Source organism: Clarias gariepinus, chromosome 9 (assembly GCF_024256425.1).
Source record: "Clarias gariepinus isolate MV-2021 ecotype Netherlands chromosome 9, CGAR_prim_01v2, whole genome shotgun sequence".
Classification (NCBI taxonomy): domain Eukaryota; kingdom Metazoa; phylum Chordata; class Actinopteri; order Siluriformes; family Clariidae; genus Clarias; species Clarias gariepinus.
In genome coordinates this window covers 7,047,846-7,066,006 of record NC_071108.1, presented here as the reverse complement: position 1 = coordinate 7,066,006, position 18,161 = coordinate 7,047,846, and the positions used below count along the sequence as shown (strand labels likewise).

The window sequence follows — 18,161 nt, the reverse complement described above, 5'->3', positions numbered from 1 at the left end:
ATTTTTGTCTGTCATTTCCCCACCCGGTGCTGTCTTTCTCTCCCCTTCTCCTATGTCTCGAGCCTTAGCTGTCAGGTCATGCCGAAAATAGAGCATGGAGCCCCCTGCACTTCTATCCAGTCTGGGTACAGGGCTCTGGTTACACTCGCCAGCTGATGTTTCTTATTCCAGCTGAATACGATCAAGCCGCACACTTCCCCGCTGCCGGCGCACGGTGCATGTGTGTGAGTGTGTGTGAGTGAGCAACTTGGTCTGTCTACAGGAACAAGGCATTGTAGTGTTAGCGACACACTGCCACCATGCCTAAGCATCACTTACCAGGTGAGTGTCTGACAGCGCCACCTAGAATCCCGTTTTTATTTGCAACACAATTGTGTGATTTCTTCCTGTCTTTCTGAGTCCAAGAAACTGATGTGTAATCCGTAGATCTGAGAGAGAGAGAGAGAGAGAGATCAGCTTCCATCATGGGTTTAGGAATAAATAACGTATCAACAGAACTATTCCAAGCTTTTTTAAATCTACATCTGAAGACAGTGTTAAATAGTTTGCGTTCTGTCGGTGCAAACATAAAAGGAGCTTTGCAAAAAAAAAAAAAAGGCCTTTCTTACACAAGGGTTTGCCGGGGTGCCATACTTCCTAACCACAAAAATTTTGATCCTTTGAGAAACCCCTAATCTAGATTAGTGCAGACTGTAACGCAAAAAAAAAAAAGTACTCATTCCTGTTGTGAGCTCAAATTAATGACTCTGAAACTACACATTAAGGAAAATGTTGAGTATGTGATTAAGTAAAAGGTTCCTCCTTCTTTTGCACTACCTGATATTACGGTTGTTGTTTTTTTAGAGAAAACCCTGGATGCTATTATTTTCTTTATCATCTTCCAAGCTGATGTATTAGATGGATGAAATACAGGAAAGCACGCTAGAATAAAAAAAACAAAGTGCTTATCTTTGTGAAATGTGAAGATTTCAAACATAAGCTACATTGTCATGCCATTACTATAATGACATCCTACTCATAGCTATACCACTAGAAATCCATAATCTGCAATAGGACGGAGATGCAGGTCTGTTCAAGGCACAGCCTTGGTAATTAATCCAAACAGATGGACCTGGCTCGGACAGAGTGTGCGAGCGACCAACCGACCCTGGACACCTGCTCCTGTCCCTGCTCTGCTTCGTCTGACAAAAAAAAACGTGATTAATGACTGGAGAAAGGTAGAAGGTTTCACTCTCAGGTCTGGTTAAGTATCACATCATGGCCTCGTATGTTCTTCTGGACTTCCATGAGCTACAGGATTTAGGCTGGTTTTATTTTTAGAGTTGGCTATGGTGCCAAAATAGTCGGCTATTACATAAGGACTTAAGCACTAGGCAGTTGATAGAGTAAACTATTCCATTCCAATTGGGATGTTTCCCTGCTTGAATATATGCTTAATCAACAGGATTAGCCCTCGTTTCAACAGGTAAATCACCGAGTTTTGCTTCAAGACTTGGATTGATCCCCCCTTCTTATATGAGGGGGAAAAAAAAGCAGGGTCTGGTTCAGTCCTGGTTTGCTGTCAAGTTCTCTCCACATTTGCATTGGGTTTCTTTTGGGTTCTCCGATTTCCTTCTGTCTCCCAAACCCAAATTACTGTTGGGTGCAAATGAGTGTGTATGAAGTGTAAATCAAACCCCAACCCTGTTGGTTGGATCTTAACCACATGCACATGCCACCATTTTCTAAAACAGAAAGCCTTTATTGGTTTCTTTATGGAAATTTGGTTCTCCCAGGAACACTTAATTGTCGTTGACCCACTCTGGTTCTCTAAGCATGTAGTGATTAATTCATTCTTATTCAGTATTGGTTGAGCTTAATGTAACATTTCGAAGGGTTTTACGCAGACCCTTTCACACAGAACGCTATGTTATAGGACATTGGTTATAGAGTGTATTTAGTGAAAATATAACATTTGGGTGAAGTTCTTCCACTTGCACAGAGCTTAGGTGTCTGAAGTTTGACGACACGGTTCCTTCCAGCATGTTGTCATTGTCATAGAGAGTGATAAGAACAACAGCTGGATGGGTTGCCAGCTAAGGATAATCACAGCTCTAACAGCTGCTTGACAAGTTCACTGATGTCACCAAGGTTGTTTTGTAGGAGTGAAAAATAGAGACACACCAGCTGGAGTGGCTTGGCATTCATGGAACTCCACTAGACAAACCTCCCATGGACTACAGTGTAAATAACCGTACATCATTCAGCCATAACATTAACACTCACTCATTCATCATCTATACCGCTTTATTCTGTGTTCAGGGTCACAGAATAGAGCCTATCCCAGGAGGCTTAGGGCATGAAGAGGGGTACAGCCTGGACAGGGTGCCAATCCATTGCAGGGCACACACACTCACTCATTCACACACTACAGACAATTTGAGAATGCCAATTAGCCTAATCTGCACGTCTTTGGATTGTGGGAGGAAATCTGAGTGCCCAGAGGAAACCCACCAAGTATGGGAAGAGCATGCAAACTCCATGCACGGGATTCGAGCCTGGCCTGGATTCGAACACAGACCCAGGAGGTGCAAGGGGACAGTGCTAACCATTAAGCCACCGTGCCGCCTCATTAAAATTGATTAGCAATTATAGACTAGTAAACAGGTGTCAAGATCATGAGCAGTCAAGGCTCACCCATGTCCACCTGGACCAAGGCCAGCCTGTCTGGTCCAATTCCATAATAAAACCAATGCAAAACAAAAGAAGTCAATAGAAATGCACCAGAACACTCCTTGCACATGGCCCAGGTGGCAGGATGCCCATGGCAGAGCACCCATGGAATGCACAGGCCAAACAAATCTGATCCTTGGAAGCTCTAACCCGCAACTCAAGGATCCGCTGCTAACCTCCTGGTGCCAAAGACCCCCAGAATCACACCCCCAAAGGTCTTGTGGAGTCCTGCACCAAGTGGCTAGAGCTGCCCATGTGGCACAAGTGGAACCTACACAATATTGGGCATAAACTTAGTCTTGTAATGTTATGGCTAATTGATTTATATTATGATAAGTCCAGGTTCTATCCTGAGCTTAGATTTTTTTTTAAATAGCTTCTGTACACCAAAAAGCGTGAAGGTTGTCCATGTGTGTGGATGTTGTCCTTTGCCGAACTCACATCCCATTTAGGGTGTATACTTGCTTTGTACCCAGACACCCTGACACAAGCAATAACTGCTTATGATAAATAAATGATAATCGATGTCTCAAGGGGGACTAGATACCATACTCTGCAGATCTTGGTTAACCTGGTTCTATGCTTTACATTTGTTTTTCCTTTGCCCTTTCTTCCTGCTCTCTTTCTCTCATGATTGGCACATTTACTACCTCAGAGGAGGGACAGCGTAAGTATCTGGGGGAATTATTGAGGAATGCCTATTTGAGCATGTACTGAATTGTATAATAAGAATATTGGATAAAGATGGACAGGATTTGAACCAAGTAGAGTTGGTGTGTATCTTCCCTTTGTTTATTGTTCACCATTTACCTGTAATGGGCTCTATCCAAAATACAATAATGTTAGTTTCTTTTATTATTAAACTTGACATTGGTAGAGTCCATAATGGGGGTGAGCAGATACATGAATGCGATGCCATTGATGAGCTAACTAATTTAGACGGCCCTTTTTACAAAGTCTTTGTTTTCATGATCAATGCATATGTGGTATAATCATTTATGTGATAATTTGAGTGTGTGATAGTATGTCTTCATCATCACCCCATGAAGCTCCCTGCATGTACAATGTCGTGAGAAAGTAGTTGTGGCTTTCTGATTATATATATTTTTTATGTCACACTTAAATGATTCAGATGACCAAACTAATTTTAAGATATTGCGGGTAAATACAAAATAAAATTTTTAAATAATGATTTTATTTATTAAGATAAAAAAAAGCTGTCCAAACCTACCTGGCCCCATGTGAAAAAGTAATTGCCCCCCATAAACCTAATAAGTCTTGAGTCACTCTTGCCGACAACAACTGCAATAAAGCATTTGCGCAATAAATAACTGACGATAAGTTTTCCACATCGCTGTGGTGGAATTCTGTCTTCCTTTTTCTTTGCAGAACTGTTTTAATTCAGCCACACAGGGTTTTTAGGCATGAATGGCCTGTTTAAAGTCTGGAGTTTGACTAGGCCATTTGAGAGAACCAAACTTTTGGATCTTTTCAGCCATCCAGTGGTGGATTTGGAGTGTTTCAGATAATTGTTCTGCATAACTCAAGTGCGCTTGACCTTAAGGTCAAGAACTGATGCCTGGATGCTCTCCTTTAGAATTTTCTGGTGGAGCACAAAATTCATGTTTCAATCAATTATGGCAAGGCAGCAAAACAGCCTCAGCCCATCATGCTACCACCACCAAGTTAGACCGTGACCGTTATGATGTTTTTATGAAACATAAACGTGTGTTAGTTCTACGCCAGATGTAACAAGTTCAACTTTTTTCTCACAGACTAGAATATGTGCTGGAAAGTCAATCAAGATTTTTTTGGCAAACATAAGACGAGCCTTTGTGTTCTTTTTAGTCAGAAGTGGCTTTCACCTTGGAACTCTGGATGCAATTTTTGCACCGTTTCTTTTCTTATTGTTGAACCACTGACCTTAACTAACACAAGTAAGGTCTGCAGTTTTTTAGATGTTGTTCTGGGTTCTTTTGAGCATCTGCGCGAGTCGTCATTGTGCTCTTGGAGTTTCAGTAAGCAGGCCACTCCTGGGAAGGTTCACCACTGTTCCAAGGTTTCTCCATTTGTAAATAATGGCTCTTACTGTGGATCGCTGGAGTCCCTAAGCCTTAGGAATAGCTTGTGTAACCTGATACATGTCAACTACTTTGTTTCTCTATTCTTGAAATTCCTTGGCTTGCTTCACTTTGTTAGACAGGTTTTATTTAAGTGCTCTTTTGATTCAACAGGTCTGGCAGTAATTAAGCCTGAGTGAGGCAAGTGAAATTTAACTCAGATTTTAAAAAATCACAGTTTATTCAGTGATTACACAGTGACTTAGTAAGGTGGCAATTACTTTTTGACATAGGGCCAGGTAGGTTTGAACAGCCTTGTTCCCTTAATAAATGAAATCATCATTTGAAAACTGCATTTTGTATTTACCCAGGTTATTTTTGTGTGATATTAAAATTTGTTTAATGATGTCAATCATTTCAGTGAGACAAATATGCAACAAAAAAACAAAACAGGATTTTCACGGCACTGTAACGTTAAATATTTTCAAGATTATACTAATACTTTTGAATGGTTTTGACTTATTATTTCTAGATGATTGAATGTCTCATGACTTCCAGCAATGTTAGAGTTCCGGGAGCACCTACAGTGCCACATTTTGTTGTGTTACAACCTAAAACATTATGAAATGGCAAAATTATTGGAAAAAAAAATATATCAGTTATACACAAATTAAACAGCACAATGAAAAAAAAAAGGCCCCAAAATCCGAGTTAAGTCAAGTTATAGGTTTTAACACTACAAAATGTACTAAAGGTGAATACTTAAGCAAGGCACCGTACAGTGGCTCAGGATGCATGCATTAACTTATACAAAGTTTAATGCACCAGGGATAAAAAAGAAAAAAAAAAGACGTGTCCTTCCATAACTTAAATGTTAAAATTGGTGATGTGGGATTCAAACACCTTTCTTCATTCTAACCTGCTGCCTCCCTTTCTCTTCATCCTGACTGATGGACCCTTTATGTTTGTCTCTGGGCATACCCATTTTCAGCTGAGAGTAAGTATAATAAGCAAGCTCATCGCTTAGCATTTTTTCAGCTTTAATTTACAACAGATTTGAATTCTTAGGAGGGAATCATCCATCCATCATTTTCATTCATTTGCTCATGAATAGTTTTTACTATGTTGCATGACAAATGAATAAATACATCGCTGTTGTTCTGGGCTATTACATGCAGGGCTGAAGTGCATGATAAATGTAATAGACTGGAGTTTCAATTTGAGCGAGTGGCTTGAAACCATGGTGTAAATCTGTGCATGGTTATAATAAGCGTTGGGTTTCTCTGCCAGTACCAGCTGTCGATGTTCTTGCTTCAATGTGGTGTCTTATTGCTCCATCATCTGCTGTGCACACATGCATTAGACTGAGTTTCATTTGAAATCTCTCCAAAATATAGACTGGTTCGCTGTATGCATTGCTGATGAGGTATTTTTTGCATACATGAGATATCAGGTCCAAAAAAATATGGCGGATGTTCAAGTCAAACTGGGACTGGGTAAAGGTACAAAACTGATTGTACAAGCACAGGAGATTCATGAGAGACTTATGAGAGTCTTAGCCACAGTAAAACATTTAAATGGTCAAACCTTTTTAAAGAAAACTGTATATCTGTGATTAAACCCAGCCAAGGAGCCTAAGGGCACACTCCAATAATTCCCATTAACATTCAGTAAGCGGAATGGCTGATCTTTAAAAGTTGACAGCAAAACACAAACTATCAACACAACCATTCACAAACACCACTTTCACATTACAGAACCTCGGCTGGAAGTTATTTCCACACTCCCGGAACAATCCGGACTTCGCTCCAAGCCGTTAAAGGAGTTCCTGTGAGGCTGGTGTTTCAGACATTCAATTCGATTCAATTCAAGGTGCAGAGGGCAGATGGGGTCTGGTTCACTGGGAGCACAGGAGCAGCATGCGTAGATCCAAACCATCATGAAGCAGAATCCAGCTGGAGCTGGTCCTTCTCTGGATGCCTCAGGATCCTCGCAGGGTTGGCCTTTGTCTACTGAAGCTGGCACAATCTCCAGATGCCTCGGGATGGGTAGAAAGATAAAGAACAGGTGGAAAGAATTGACGTAGTTGCCATTCAGGATAGGTGTAGTGGAGTATGAGGTTATGGGATGAGTTATGCGTATGCCAGATTAAAGAGATGCGTCTTGAGTCAACTTAAATAATTGGGAAACTGTGTCTGAGCCCCAAACATTGTCTGGAAGGCTATTCCAAAGCTTTGGAGCTAAATATGAAAACTCCCTACCCCCTTTTGTAGATTTTGTTATTTTGGGAACTACCAGAAGTCTGGCGTTTTGTGATCTTAAGGAACGTGGTGGATTGCAACGTATCAGAAGACTGGCTAGATATGCTCTCTGCAGGCATCATATGTTTTGTTAGGCGAGCGACTGTACTAAATATGAACCTGGAATTGTTTTAGTTTCTTGCAATCGGCTCAGATGCTCGCCCCTAGCAGCTTTTAGAGCCTGTCTATAGCTGCACATACTATCTTTATACGTAATCCAAAAAAAACCTTCTAATTTAGTTTTTCTCCACTTTCGCTTAAGGTGACGGTTTGCTCTCTTTAAGGCATGAGTATGACTTTTGTACCATGGTGCAAGTGTTTTATCTCTGACTTTTTTAATCTGATGGGAGCAACCGCGTCTAATGTACTGGTAAAAATAGTGCCCATGCTTCTAGTCACTTCATCTAGATCGTCTGCATTTAGGGGTCTAATAAGAAATTGGGACAGATCTGGCAGATTACTTGTGAATCTGTCTTTAGTAGTCGGACTCATATTTGAATGTCAAAAGTTTCCCAATGTCAACACTTTGTCGAAGTTAATCAATAGGTCTGACAGCAGATGTCCAAACTCTTTAAAAAAAATCTAAATATGGCTCCGGGGGTCTGTACATGGTGGCCAGGGTAAAATATTGCAAGGATTTATTATGTATTTCACTGAGTGCAACATCTGTGATAAGCACTTCAAATGAGTTAAACCTGGGCCTTGTTTTCTAAGTAACAGTAAGTACATCATTGTAGATAGTTTTAACACCACCACGACCAGTTAGACGGGGCTCGTGCTTATAGAAATATTCTGACGGAGTAGACTCTTTCAGACCAATTTATTAATTTGGTCTAAGCCAGGTTTCAGTGAGGCAGAGTGCGCCAAGGCAATAATCTGATATCATTTCATTAACAATAAGTGCTTTAGGCGCAAGGGTTGTTGAGATGTTGAGAAGCCCAAACTTTAGAGGTAGATTCCGAATACTTATTTGGCCTTTTTCTGGCTTTATGGTTATTAGATTGTTTTGAGCTTACAGCCAGTCAAATGGTTCATAGTGTGCTGGAGATGTTGTCAGAGAGGACTGCTGCTCCAGTTCTGCTAGGGTGCAGGCCATCGGTGTGGTAGAGCCTAGGACGCTTCCATAAAACATTCCAGTTATCGACAAAGGGTAATCTCTGTTGTTGACACCAAGATTGTAACCATTCATTAAAGGCAAATAATCTACTGAACCTCTAGATTCCTCGCTGAAATGTGGTATACGATGATGGTCCAGATACGATGATCCTTGTTGATCCTTGTTGATGTGCTACGGACCTACTCAACCAGGCTCCTGAAGTCCTTCTTAAAGATCTCCATCTGCCTCAGCTTGGTGTCGTTCGTGCCAGCATGAAGGACCACAGCTCCAATTTTCTTTTTCAGGGCCGCAGGCACCTGTGCGGTGACATCAAGAACGCTCTATAGATATGACAACCTAGTAGCGCGCTCCTTACCTTTAGCCATGGTAGCACGGACGTGAACGACGATGGAGTCTCCAAAGATCAAAGATCAGCACGTCGTGTACCGTCTTGCGAAGAGACTCTCATAACTGTGTCCTCATATTTTGCACAATCAAAATCCTAATTTGACTTGAACGCCCTCTGTACAATGAACAGCATGTATTGCAGTTGACTTGAAATCATTGCCTTGAAAAAAAGGATCACGTCTTCAACTTTTCCTTCCTCATCACCTGAACCGAATCCATCAGTTTTGAATGTTTGTGGTCTAGCAAAAAAATCACGACAGGTAACTGTGTATGCATTTCTTTTTTTTATTTTATTTGATTGCATTAGAAACAGATGCTCACACACGGGCATTTGCTGAGAAGGTGTTCGCCTCTGAAACCAAAGATGAAGATGTCCGTGAGGAGATCTCCCTGTTTGGAGTCTCTGAATGCCCCATTCTCAACGAAGAGCTGGCACACCACGTAACCATGGACGATGATGCCGAGAGACGGTAAGGAAAAAACTCTACAATATATTATTTACAATAATTTATTGTCATGAACTGTCATTATCCATATATTTTATTTCTCTAACAGCAAGAAGTATATCCTTCGCTCCCAACAGTTGGAAGACATACCAACCTATCTCGAAGTGCCTCACTTCCAGAGGGTGGCCATAACAGGAGACTATGCTGCTGGGGTACATTTACATCTGCAAATTCCTGCGTCTGATAAAAAGTAGGACTGTTCCAGTCATTTCTGGCTCACTCAAAGTTTTCAGGCTAGGCTCTTAACCCAGGAGTTGTGTGTACTCAGTTTCATAATGCTGCGTGTTTTGCAAATTTTGATTCCAGCATCATGTTTTAAGATGGAATACGTACAGTACATGACAAGATCCTGCATACCGCAAGAACTGTGTTCCTGTCGAACAAGCCAAAACCATGTACTTAGGGGCCCATTGCAGATTGGGTTTCAAAAACCTATCCAAGACATTTAAAATAGCTACAGTGCTTAGCCAAATCAACAAGTTGCAAACTAGAATTTCATTTGACTCCCTTTAACTTTAATTATGGTAAAATGTGGTGGTCAGTTCTCCTGGAAGTCCTAGAATATGGCCGTGCCATCAGGAAAGAAAAGCTCTATAGATATGACAACCTGGTCATCCAGTACATTCAGCTCATCAGTTGTTCCATCATTCTATTGCCAGATAATAGTGCTGAGCCTAGACCTGGCCAACTGAAGCAACCCAAGACTGCCTCCAGAGGCCAGTGCCAGGGGTACTATGCATGATGGGTGCATTGCTTCATGTGCTTCCCTTCTTACCCTGATGCACCATTGCTCTAGAATAGGTTGAATTTAAACTACATGACCTTTTTCAATTCCTCCAGAGTCCAATCTTTATGCTCCCTATGTGGGAGCACTTAATACCTCTCATTCCTTCACTCTGAGAGAGCTCGGCCAATCAGCTCTCTCTAGGCCTCCGGCTGCAAAAGGTTACAGCATCACCCGGGAATCGAACTCGCGATCTCCGGATTATAGGACGAGCATTTACCACTCCAGTCGGAGAGTTTCAGTAATTTTAATGTTTTATGTTTAAAGGTCATGCTAAATTCATAAATTGGCTTTTCAGAAATGGTAATCTTTGAAAGTAGGAGAGGATCATAAGCATGGAACCTCATGAATTTCATCAGTATGGGGAATATTTGCAGGCAAAATACCTTAAATACTATGTTTAAGCACTCAATCCATAACAAAAGGTTTTCCCTTCAGGTGACAATGGATGACTTTGAGGTGGCCTGCAAGGGTCTGTGCCGTGCTTTGAAGATCAGAGAAAAGTACATGAAGCTGGCTTTGCAAAGGTACCCCCAAACTGCATCCCAATACCTGCATGAGATCGATGGGCAGAAGTGGAACGCAGAGGATCTGCCGCAGCCAGGTAGGAAACAAACACTTATCTTACCCAAAACAATACACTGTTCAGGTGAGACAGGTGTACATAATTAATGCTGTCATCATTTCTGCTTCATAAAACACATACCATACTGTATGCACATATAACTGTCTGCATTGTGTGTGGCAGTCTTCACTGCACCTCCTAAAAAAGGACAGGACCCTTTCGACACCAGGTCTCTGGCTTCTAACGCTGGCTACGTTGCTCGCATGCGGGATGGTGTCATCTATGTCTATAAAGACGCAGCAGCCGCAGACAAAAATCAGCCCTTGCCCCTGCCTGCTTCTGACTATGAAACCTTCATCGATGACATGAACTTCCTCATTGCCCTGATTGCCCAGGGCCCGACGTGAGTTTTCTTTATTTATTTTTTTACATGATTGTAGTACACAGTGAAACAAAAACAGATATCTCATGCAGAAGGCTAATAATTATAGCGGCTCTAGTTATTTTCCAAGGAGGTTGATTAAAGAATCATAAATGTATGTGTTTCCATAAATGTTGCAAGTTTATTCAATTGGACCTTTATAGAAAGACGTACACTCATCGCCGCCTGAAGTTCCTCGCGTCCAAGTTTAACGTACATGAGATGCTCAATGAAATGGAGGAGATGAAGGAGCTGAAGAAGAACCCTCACAGGGACTTCTACAACTGCAGGAAGGTACTTCAAATACTTATTAGCTCTGCAGCGAATGTAGCACTTAAATAAAGTGGTTTTGTCACACCTTAGACCCACATTTCTGCTTTGTCTGTAGGTTGACACTCACATTCATGCTGCTGCCTGCATGAACCAGAAGCATCTTCTGCGCTTCATCAAGAGGTCCTACAGAGTAGATGCTGACCGAGTGGTGCACAATATCAAGGGCAAGAACATGACCCTGAAGGATCTCTTCGCCTCCCTCAATATGCATCCCTACGACCTGACCGTGGATTCACTGGATGTGCATGCTGTAAGTTAACCCATGGTTCTCATACCAGTGGAATCCATGTGGATCGTAACTTTAACACTTTAACTTTCAAATCCAAGTTGGAGCTTTCTGGAGATCTCTGGTCTTTCAAATGGTTATAAGATTGTCCTAACAAAAATTTATCACACATGGTGATAGTTTGTGAAACAGAGAAGTTCACCTGGTTACCTCTGACATTTACATTTTCATCTGATCTCAGTCATGTTTCTGCAGGGTAGACAAACCTTCCAGCGCTTTGACAAGTTCAATGCCAAGTACAACCCTGTCGGGGCCAGTGAGCTGCGTGACCTTTATCTTAAGACTGAAAACCACATCGGAGGAGAATACTTCGCCACCATCATTAAGGTAAGGAGCACACAGTGAAACTGCAAATTCATATTAGGTTAACATCATCATTTGGAAGTTCTCCATTGGATAACTACGATTTAGTTGTGTGTTGATTATTTTAAACCAAAATATTAATAAGAACAAATCACATTAGTTGACTTAATGATTGTTCAACCAATTAGCTTGGATCTTTATGACACAGGAAGTGGCCAGTGACCTCGAGGATGCTAAGTACCAGTATGCTGAGCCTCGTCTATCCATCTATGGCTGCAATCCCAATGAGTGGATAAAACTCTCCAGCTGGTTCAACAAGCACAGGGTGTTTTCCCCTAACCTCAAGTGGATGATTCAAGTACCTAGAATCTAGTACGTATAAGTACATAAGTAATATATGTCTATTCAATATTTGTCCTTAAAACCTGTAAAATATGGTAAAATTGTATGTTTTGTGGGCGGCACGATGGCTTAGTGGTTAGCACTGTCACCTTGCACCTCCAGGGTCTGGGTTCAATTTCCGCATCTCTGTGCATGGAGTTTGCGTGTTTCTCCATGTTTGGTGGGTTTCCTCTGGGTACCCTGGGTTCCTCCCACAGTCCAAAGACCTACACTCACTCATTCATCTTCTATACCACTTTATCCTGTATTCAGGGTCGCGGTGACCTGGAGCCTATGCCAGGAGGCTTAGGGCACCAATCCATTGCAGGGCACACACATACACATAAACTCACACACTCATTCACTCATTCGCACACTACAGGCAATGTGGGAACGCCAATTAGCCTGACCTAAATGTCTTTGGGGTGTGGAAGGAAACCGGATTACCCAGAGGAAACCCAACAAGCACGGGGAGAACATACAAACTCCATGCACACAGAAACGGGAACCCGGACCACTGGAGGTGCAAGGTGACAGTGCTAACCACTACACCACCGTGCCACCTCCAAAGACCTAGGGTAATTGACGTTACTCAAATTATCCATGGTGTGTAAATGGGTGGATGTACAGTATGTGTGTGCCCACTGGTGCGATGGATTGGCATCTTCGTCTCGTTTCTTGCCCTAAGTCTCCTGGGTTAGGCTTCAGGCTCTCTGTGACCCTGGATAAAGCTGTATGGACGATATGTCTTGTATGTAAAAGGATCAAAATATTACATGCATGAAGTATTGTCCATGTTTACACCCAACAAGTTGGCTGACTACATTTATTTCATAAGGACTACTGTATAATTTTCTGTATGTCTTCAATGTAGAATAGTAGGTCTAGAATAAGCAGGTGTACCCAAACATTTGACGGGTAAATGATTTAAAATCACGCATACCCTACAGTATATTCCATTCTACAGCTTCAGTCACAGACACTTCCCTTTCACTTTTAGTGGTTCAAGAAATTTAATTAATGTTTCATTAGATTTAATACACCGGGTGTCCCAAACATATCCAACATTTCTGCATTGCCTAAAAGATTTAAAATGGCCTTTAAGTCTGTAAGTCAATTTTGTTTTTTCCTCATCCAGTGACATTTTCAGAGCCAGGAACTTCGTGCCTCACTTTGGAAAGATGCTGGAGAATATTTTCATGCCCATTTTTCAGGCCACAATTGACCCCCAGTCCAACCCTGAACTGAGCATCTTCCTGCAACATGTAAGTAATACAGTGAGATCATTCATACACACAGTAGACAAATAAAAGTGGAAAAATTAATAATAAAAATCATGTACAATCTAGTGGTTGTATTTATAGAATGGATCTTGGAATAAATTTATAATCCAGGGGAAAAGGGCAAAATTCAATTCTACTTTGACATAGTGAAAAGTTGCTTGGCTTATCTAAGAAGGCCGGATACGTCAGAAATGACATAAAAAATTGGCAAAAATAGTTTAGTTTTTACACATATTGTTAAAATTTGAGATACTTGTGTTGGTGTTGAGATAATAGAACTGGTGTTAATTTTTTTGGGAGACCTGATTATTAAATCTAAATGAAACTAACATTAATTAAATTTCTTCGTCACCTTCACTTAAGCATATGTTATTTGTTTTGTCACTTGACTATATATATATATATATATATATATATATATATATATATCGACTATATAGTAGCTGTCCTACTGCCTGAACAATCTATGGGTGCATTCTCCTCTTCTTTATCGTCCCCACAGGTCACAGGCTTTGACAGTGTGGATGACGAATCCAAGCACAGCGGTCACATGTTCTCCACCAAAAGCCCTAAGCCAAATGAATGGGACATGGCTAAGAACCCATCTTACACTTACTACATCTACTACATGTATGCCAACATTGCCATGCTCAACCAGCTGCGCAAGTAAGTGCCCGCAAATCAGGAGCCCATAACCTGGGCTATGCCTTTAATGAGCTTGTATTTGGTAGGGCGTGGATGTCGTTTGCAAGTTAGACCAGCAGAGGTCCTGGAGACCTAATGTTTAAGTTTTTTCACCTGACTAGACGTCTCTAAATTGGATAGCTCTGTGACACTCCAGGACAAGGACATTCTGATTGTTTGTATATACATGTTAAACCATTTCTAGATAGTTTTATATATACTGTATGTGCATTTGTGTTTTCCCAGGGAGAGAGGAATGAACACGTTCCTGTTCAGACCACACTGTGGAGAGGCTGGGGCTATCACCCACCTTCTGGCCTGTTTCATGACAGCTGACAACATCTCTCACGGCCTCAACCTCAAGAAGGTCAGTGAGCTATTGTTCTCACTAACAGGTGGTGCCAGTTGTAGCAACATTCATTCTGAGAAATGATGCTACGTGATCTGTGGTTATGACTACTTGTAGAAGGAGGTTAGGCTGCTAAAATTGCTAGAGGACTACTGTTAAGCATGGCTGTAAATTATTCTTTTTCATAAATTGTTTTGTCAATGGTGACTTAGTGGTGGCTCTCACTTCACACTTCCATGGTTGAGGGTTTGAATCTCAACTGGTTCGTGTGCATACCCTCCAAGTACTCCAGTTTCCTCCCGCAGTCCAAAGACAGATAGATAGAAAGGGATTGATGGGTCAGACTCCAGGCTCTTTGCGACCCTACAAAAGATAAGCATTAAAGATAATGATTGAATGAATATAAATACAAGGAAGGGTTAAATACAAAAAGCATACCTATATCTGGCGGCACGATGGCTTAGTGGTTAGCACTGTCTACTTGAACATCCAGGTCATAGGTTCGATTCACGTGTTGGGTTTGCGTGCATGGAGTTTGCATGTTCTCCCTGTGCTTTGTGCGTTTCCCCCAGGTTCTCCGGTTTCCTCCTACAGCTAGAAATGATAAAAGGAATAAATTTTATTCATAGTAATTGGAACCTAAAACTTGCCATTTACGAAAGATTGATGGAATTTATCATTTTTTTTAAATTACGTGCTTTAGATGGCGTCCTCCTGTATGAATACATTCTTGAAATCTGCAGTTTCGAGTATATAATCAATAATGGTGTTGAATGATCTGGCTAAATATAAAGCAAAGTTACAACTCTTACCATAAAAAGTTGATTATTTTCCTATAATAGCATATTCCACTGTGTTTTATTTTACTCATACTAACTTTAAAAAAAGTTAATTAAAAAATTTAAAGGAACAGCTTCATGTTTCTTTTTTTTTTTTTATGTATATGGATATGTATAGAAACTTACATGAGAATGAGAAACTACTGGTTAATATTAATGTGCAATAGGAAGGTATTTAAAGAATAATTAAATTGTAATAATATTTTTTACACATTAGATAATTGTCAGGTTCACAGAATCCATGTCTCAACCTTATATGCTCACGTCCTGCTATTTTGAGTGCCAAAAACTTTCCCATTCCTCTGCTCTACAGAGCCCAGTCCTGCAGTATCTGTACTTCCTGACCCAGATCCCGATTGCCATGTCTCCTCTTAGCAACAACAGTCTCTTCCTGGAGTATAACAAGAATCCACTGCTGGAGTTCCAAAAGAAGGGCCTGATGGTGTCTCTGTCCACTGATGACCCCATGCAATTCCACTACACAAAGGTAAGATATGACTGGGCCAAAAGAAGTTATCATCACTACCGTCATTATGAATAAAGGCAAACGTTTACAAAGTCTATCAAAACTATTGATGAAATAATCAAACAGAAAAAATGCAAAAATATCTCTGAAACCTTGGAATTCCTAAAATGATCTAATACTTTAAATTAAATTATGAATGAAATGATAAAGTAAATGACCTTCTGTTTTTCAGGAGCCGTTGATGGAGGAATACGCCATCGCGGCTCAGGTGTTCAAGCTCAGTACCTGTGACATGTGCGAAATAGCAAGGAACAGCGTCCTGCAGAGTGGCCTGTCACATGAGGTAGATTTTATTGGTTTATTATGTCCACTAAGGTTTTATGGCACAAAGATAGAGAAGCACATGAGTACATGTGAATACCACCTGTTTATGGTTAGTAAATAAAATGCAATAATCAAATGTAGATTTCTTATTCTAGTCCTAGTTATTTAATTATGAATCAGAGTACAGATTAATTTTATGTACATCTACATATTTCTATCTTTAACCATTTGTAACATCTGTTTAATTCACACCCTAACAGGAGAAGGTTCATTTCCTGGGTACTGATTACTTGAAGGAAGGGCCAGCAGGCAACGACATCCGCAAGACAAACGTGGCTCAGATCCGTATGGCTTATCGCCATGAGACTCTGTGCTATGAGCTCAACCTCATTAAAGAAGGCGTCAAGGGTGACTAAATGGTTATAACCTGTTGCTCTCTACCACACACACACACACACACATAAACATAGGTTTATGCCTTAATCCGTAGCACCTAACTTTATTATGTTGTCCCAGTGCTATTTTAAAAATGATCAAACTAAAATATTTTGTATACAGAACAAAATAGTATATAAAATCAGACGTAGTTTCGGACACCTGAATTTGGGTTTTCTATTAAACAAACCTGTCGAGCCTTGAATAGCCATAAGTCACAGCATCAAAGTTCTTCATTATTATTAAACATAAAATTCAATAAAGTGTGTGATGGTTTAAACAGGTGTGAAGTGGTCATTTCTTTATAACAGTAGTTTCCTATAAAGGGTCCTAGGAATTTCCAGGGTTGTGTAACTTTTATTGGACGGAGTTTGCATATTCTCACTGTGCTTGTTGAGTTTTCTCTGAGTACTCCGGTTTTCTCCCAAAGTACAAAGACATGCAGATTAGGCTAATTCCATCCATTCGTCTAGGAAGCTCTGTAATCCTGACTGTAAGGGCCAATGGTGATTACTATTGTATTTAGTCCTATTTTTACAACTGTGGTAGAACCTTCGGTCAACATACAGGCAATTTGGGAATGCCAATTAGCCTAATCTGCATGTTTCTGGACTGTGGAATGAATCCCCTTAAGCAAACCCACCAAGCACGGGAAGAACATGCTAACCCCATACACATAGACCCCAAGGCGGAAATCGAATCCAGACTAAGCCACTGTGCCGCCAGATTAAATTCCCTAATTGCCCCTGGTGCTGAATGAGCATGTGAGTGAGTGTGTGTACTGTATGTATGTGCCCTGTGATGGATTGGCCCCCTGTCCATTGTGTACCCCTCCTTGTGCCCTAAGTCTCTTGGGATAGGAGGTGTCTCCATGCCCACTGACACCATGGATAAAGCGGCGTGAATGAGAGATAATGGACATCACAATCATCAATTATAATTATGATTTAAAAAAATATACAGTATAATATAAATTCTGTCAAGTTAAATCTGTGTGAGGTTAATCTGTATAAATAAAAGAAAGGATTTGTCTGTATATTTGTCGTTCAATTATATCTTTACGTGTTATACACTGGAGGACCCGAAGTCTCAGAAAATGTTCTGTATGTCTGTATGTCTGTCCACCCAGATTTTGTCACAGCAAAATGCAAAACTGGATCGACAGAATTTAATGAAACTTTGTCAGTACCTACGTTTTGGCCAGAAGTTAAACCTGTACCATGTTGAGCAGAACAGTTATGTGCTAACTGTTATAAAACTAACTCTTTTCCCATCAACGACGGGTTCTTCTGCTAGCTTTATACAAATATAATAAACACATTAGATGGAACTGATTTGCTGTCTACGGAAATTAAAAATACACCTTTTTTGGGGGGGAATATTGATGATAAGGTTTAATATTTTTGCAATCAGTATTACATTAGTGAAAACTTTTATGGCAGTAATTGATGGACTGTGGATGTCTGAAAAAAACCCAGCTTGTAATGAAAATGTAATGAAATAAACTGCTAATGATGTGTTTTTTGTCGTCATTTTACAAAATCTGAAAGAAAATGCGTTGTTACAACCCGGTGCATTTCCAGTTTAGATCAGCAGGAGAGGTTGAAGTGTGTGTGTGTGTGTGTG

The 18,161-nt window shown here is 40.6% G+C and overlaps 1 protein-coding gene across 2 annotated transcripts; it reads left to right on the top strand.

Moving 5' to 3' along the window:
- Positions 1 to 171: 171 nt before the first annotated feature.
- On the top strand, positions 172 to 16,815 carry ampd1 (adenosine monophosphate deaminase 1 (isoform M)). Of its 2 annotated transcripts, XM_053503635.1 has the most exons (16): positions 172 to 321; positions 3,368 to 3,379; positions 8,884 to 9,046; positions 9,132 to 9,234; positions 10,305 to 10,470; positions 10,615 to 10,834; positions 11,017 to 11,146; positions 11,241 to 11,435; positions 11,667 to 11,798; positions 11,983 to 12,146; positions 13,294 to 13,420; positions 13,941 to 14,104; positions 14,369 to 14,489; positions 15,624 to 15,797; positions 16,009 to 16,119; positions 16,361 to 16,815. In XM_053503635.1, exons 1-16 carry the CDS (start codon positions 300 to 302, stop codon positions 16,514 to 16,516), a joined length of 2,160 nt encoding a protein of 719 aa, XP_053359610.1. In that variant the 5' UTR covers positions 172 to 299; the 3' UTR covers positions 16,517 to 16,815. The 2 variants fall into 2 exon arrangements, with proteins under 2 accessions (XP_053359610.1, XP_053359611.1); XM_053503636.1 differs by lacking the exon at positions 3,368 to 3,379.
- Positions 16,816 to 18,161: the final 1,346 nt, after the last annotated feature.

Excerpts from the sequence above, each read along its gene's own strand:
- ampd1 (XM_053503635.1), top strand. The coding sequence starts at position 300 with ATGCCTAAGCATCACTTACCAG. Across the intron at positions 10,471-10,614 it reads AGAGGATCTGCCGCAGCCAG|TCTTCACTGCACCTCCTAAA; the intron begins GTAGGAAACAAA and ends TGTGTGTGGCAG. Across the intron at positions 14,105-14,368 it reads ATGCTCAACCAGCTGCGCAA|GGAGAGAGGAATGAACACGT; the intron begins GTAAGTGCCCGC and ends GTGTTTTCCCAG.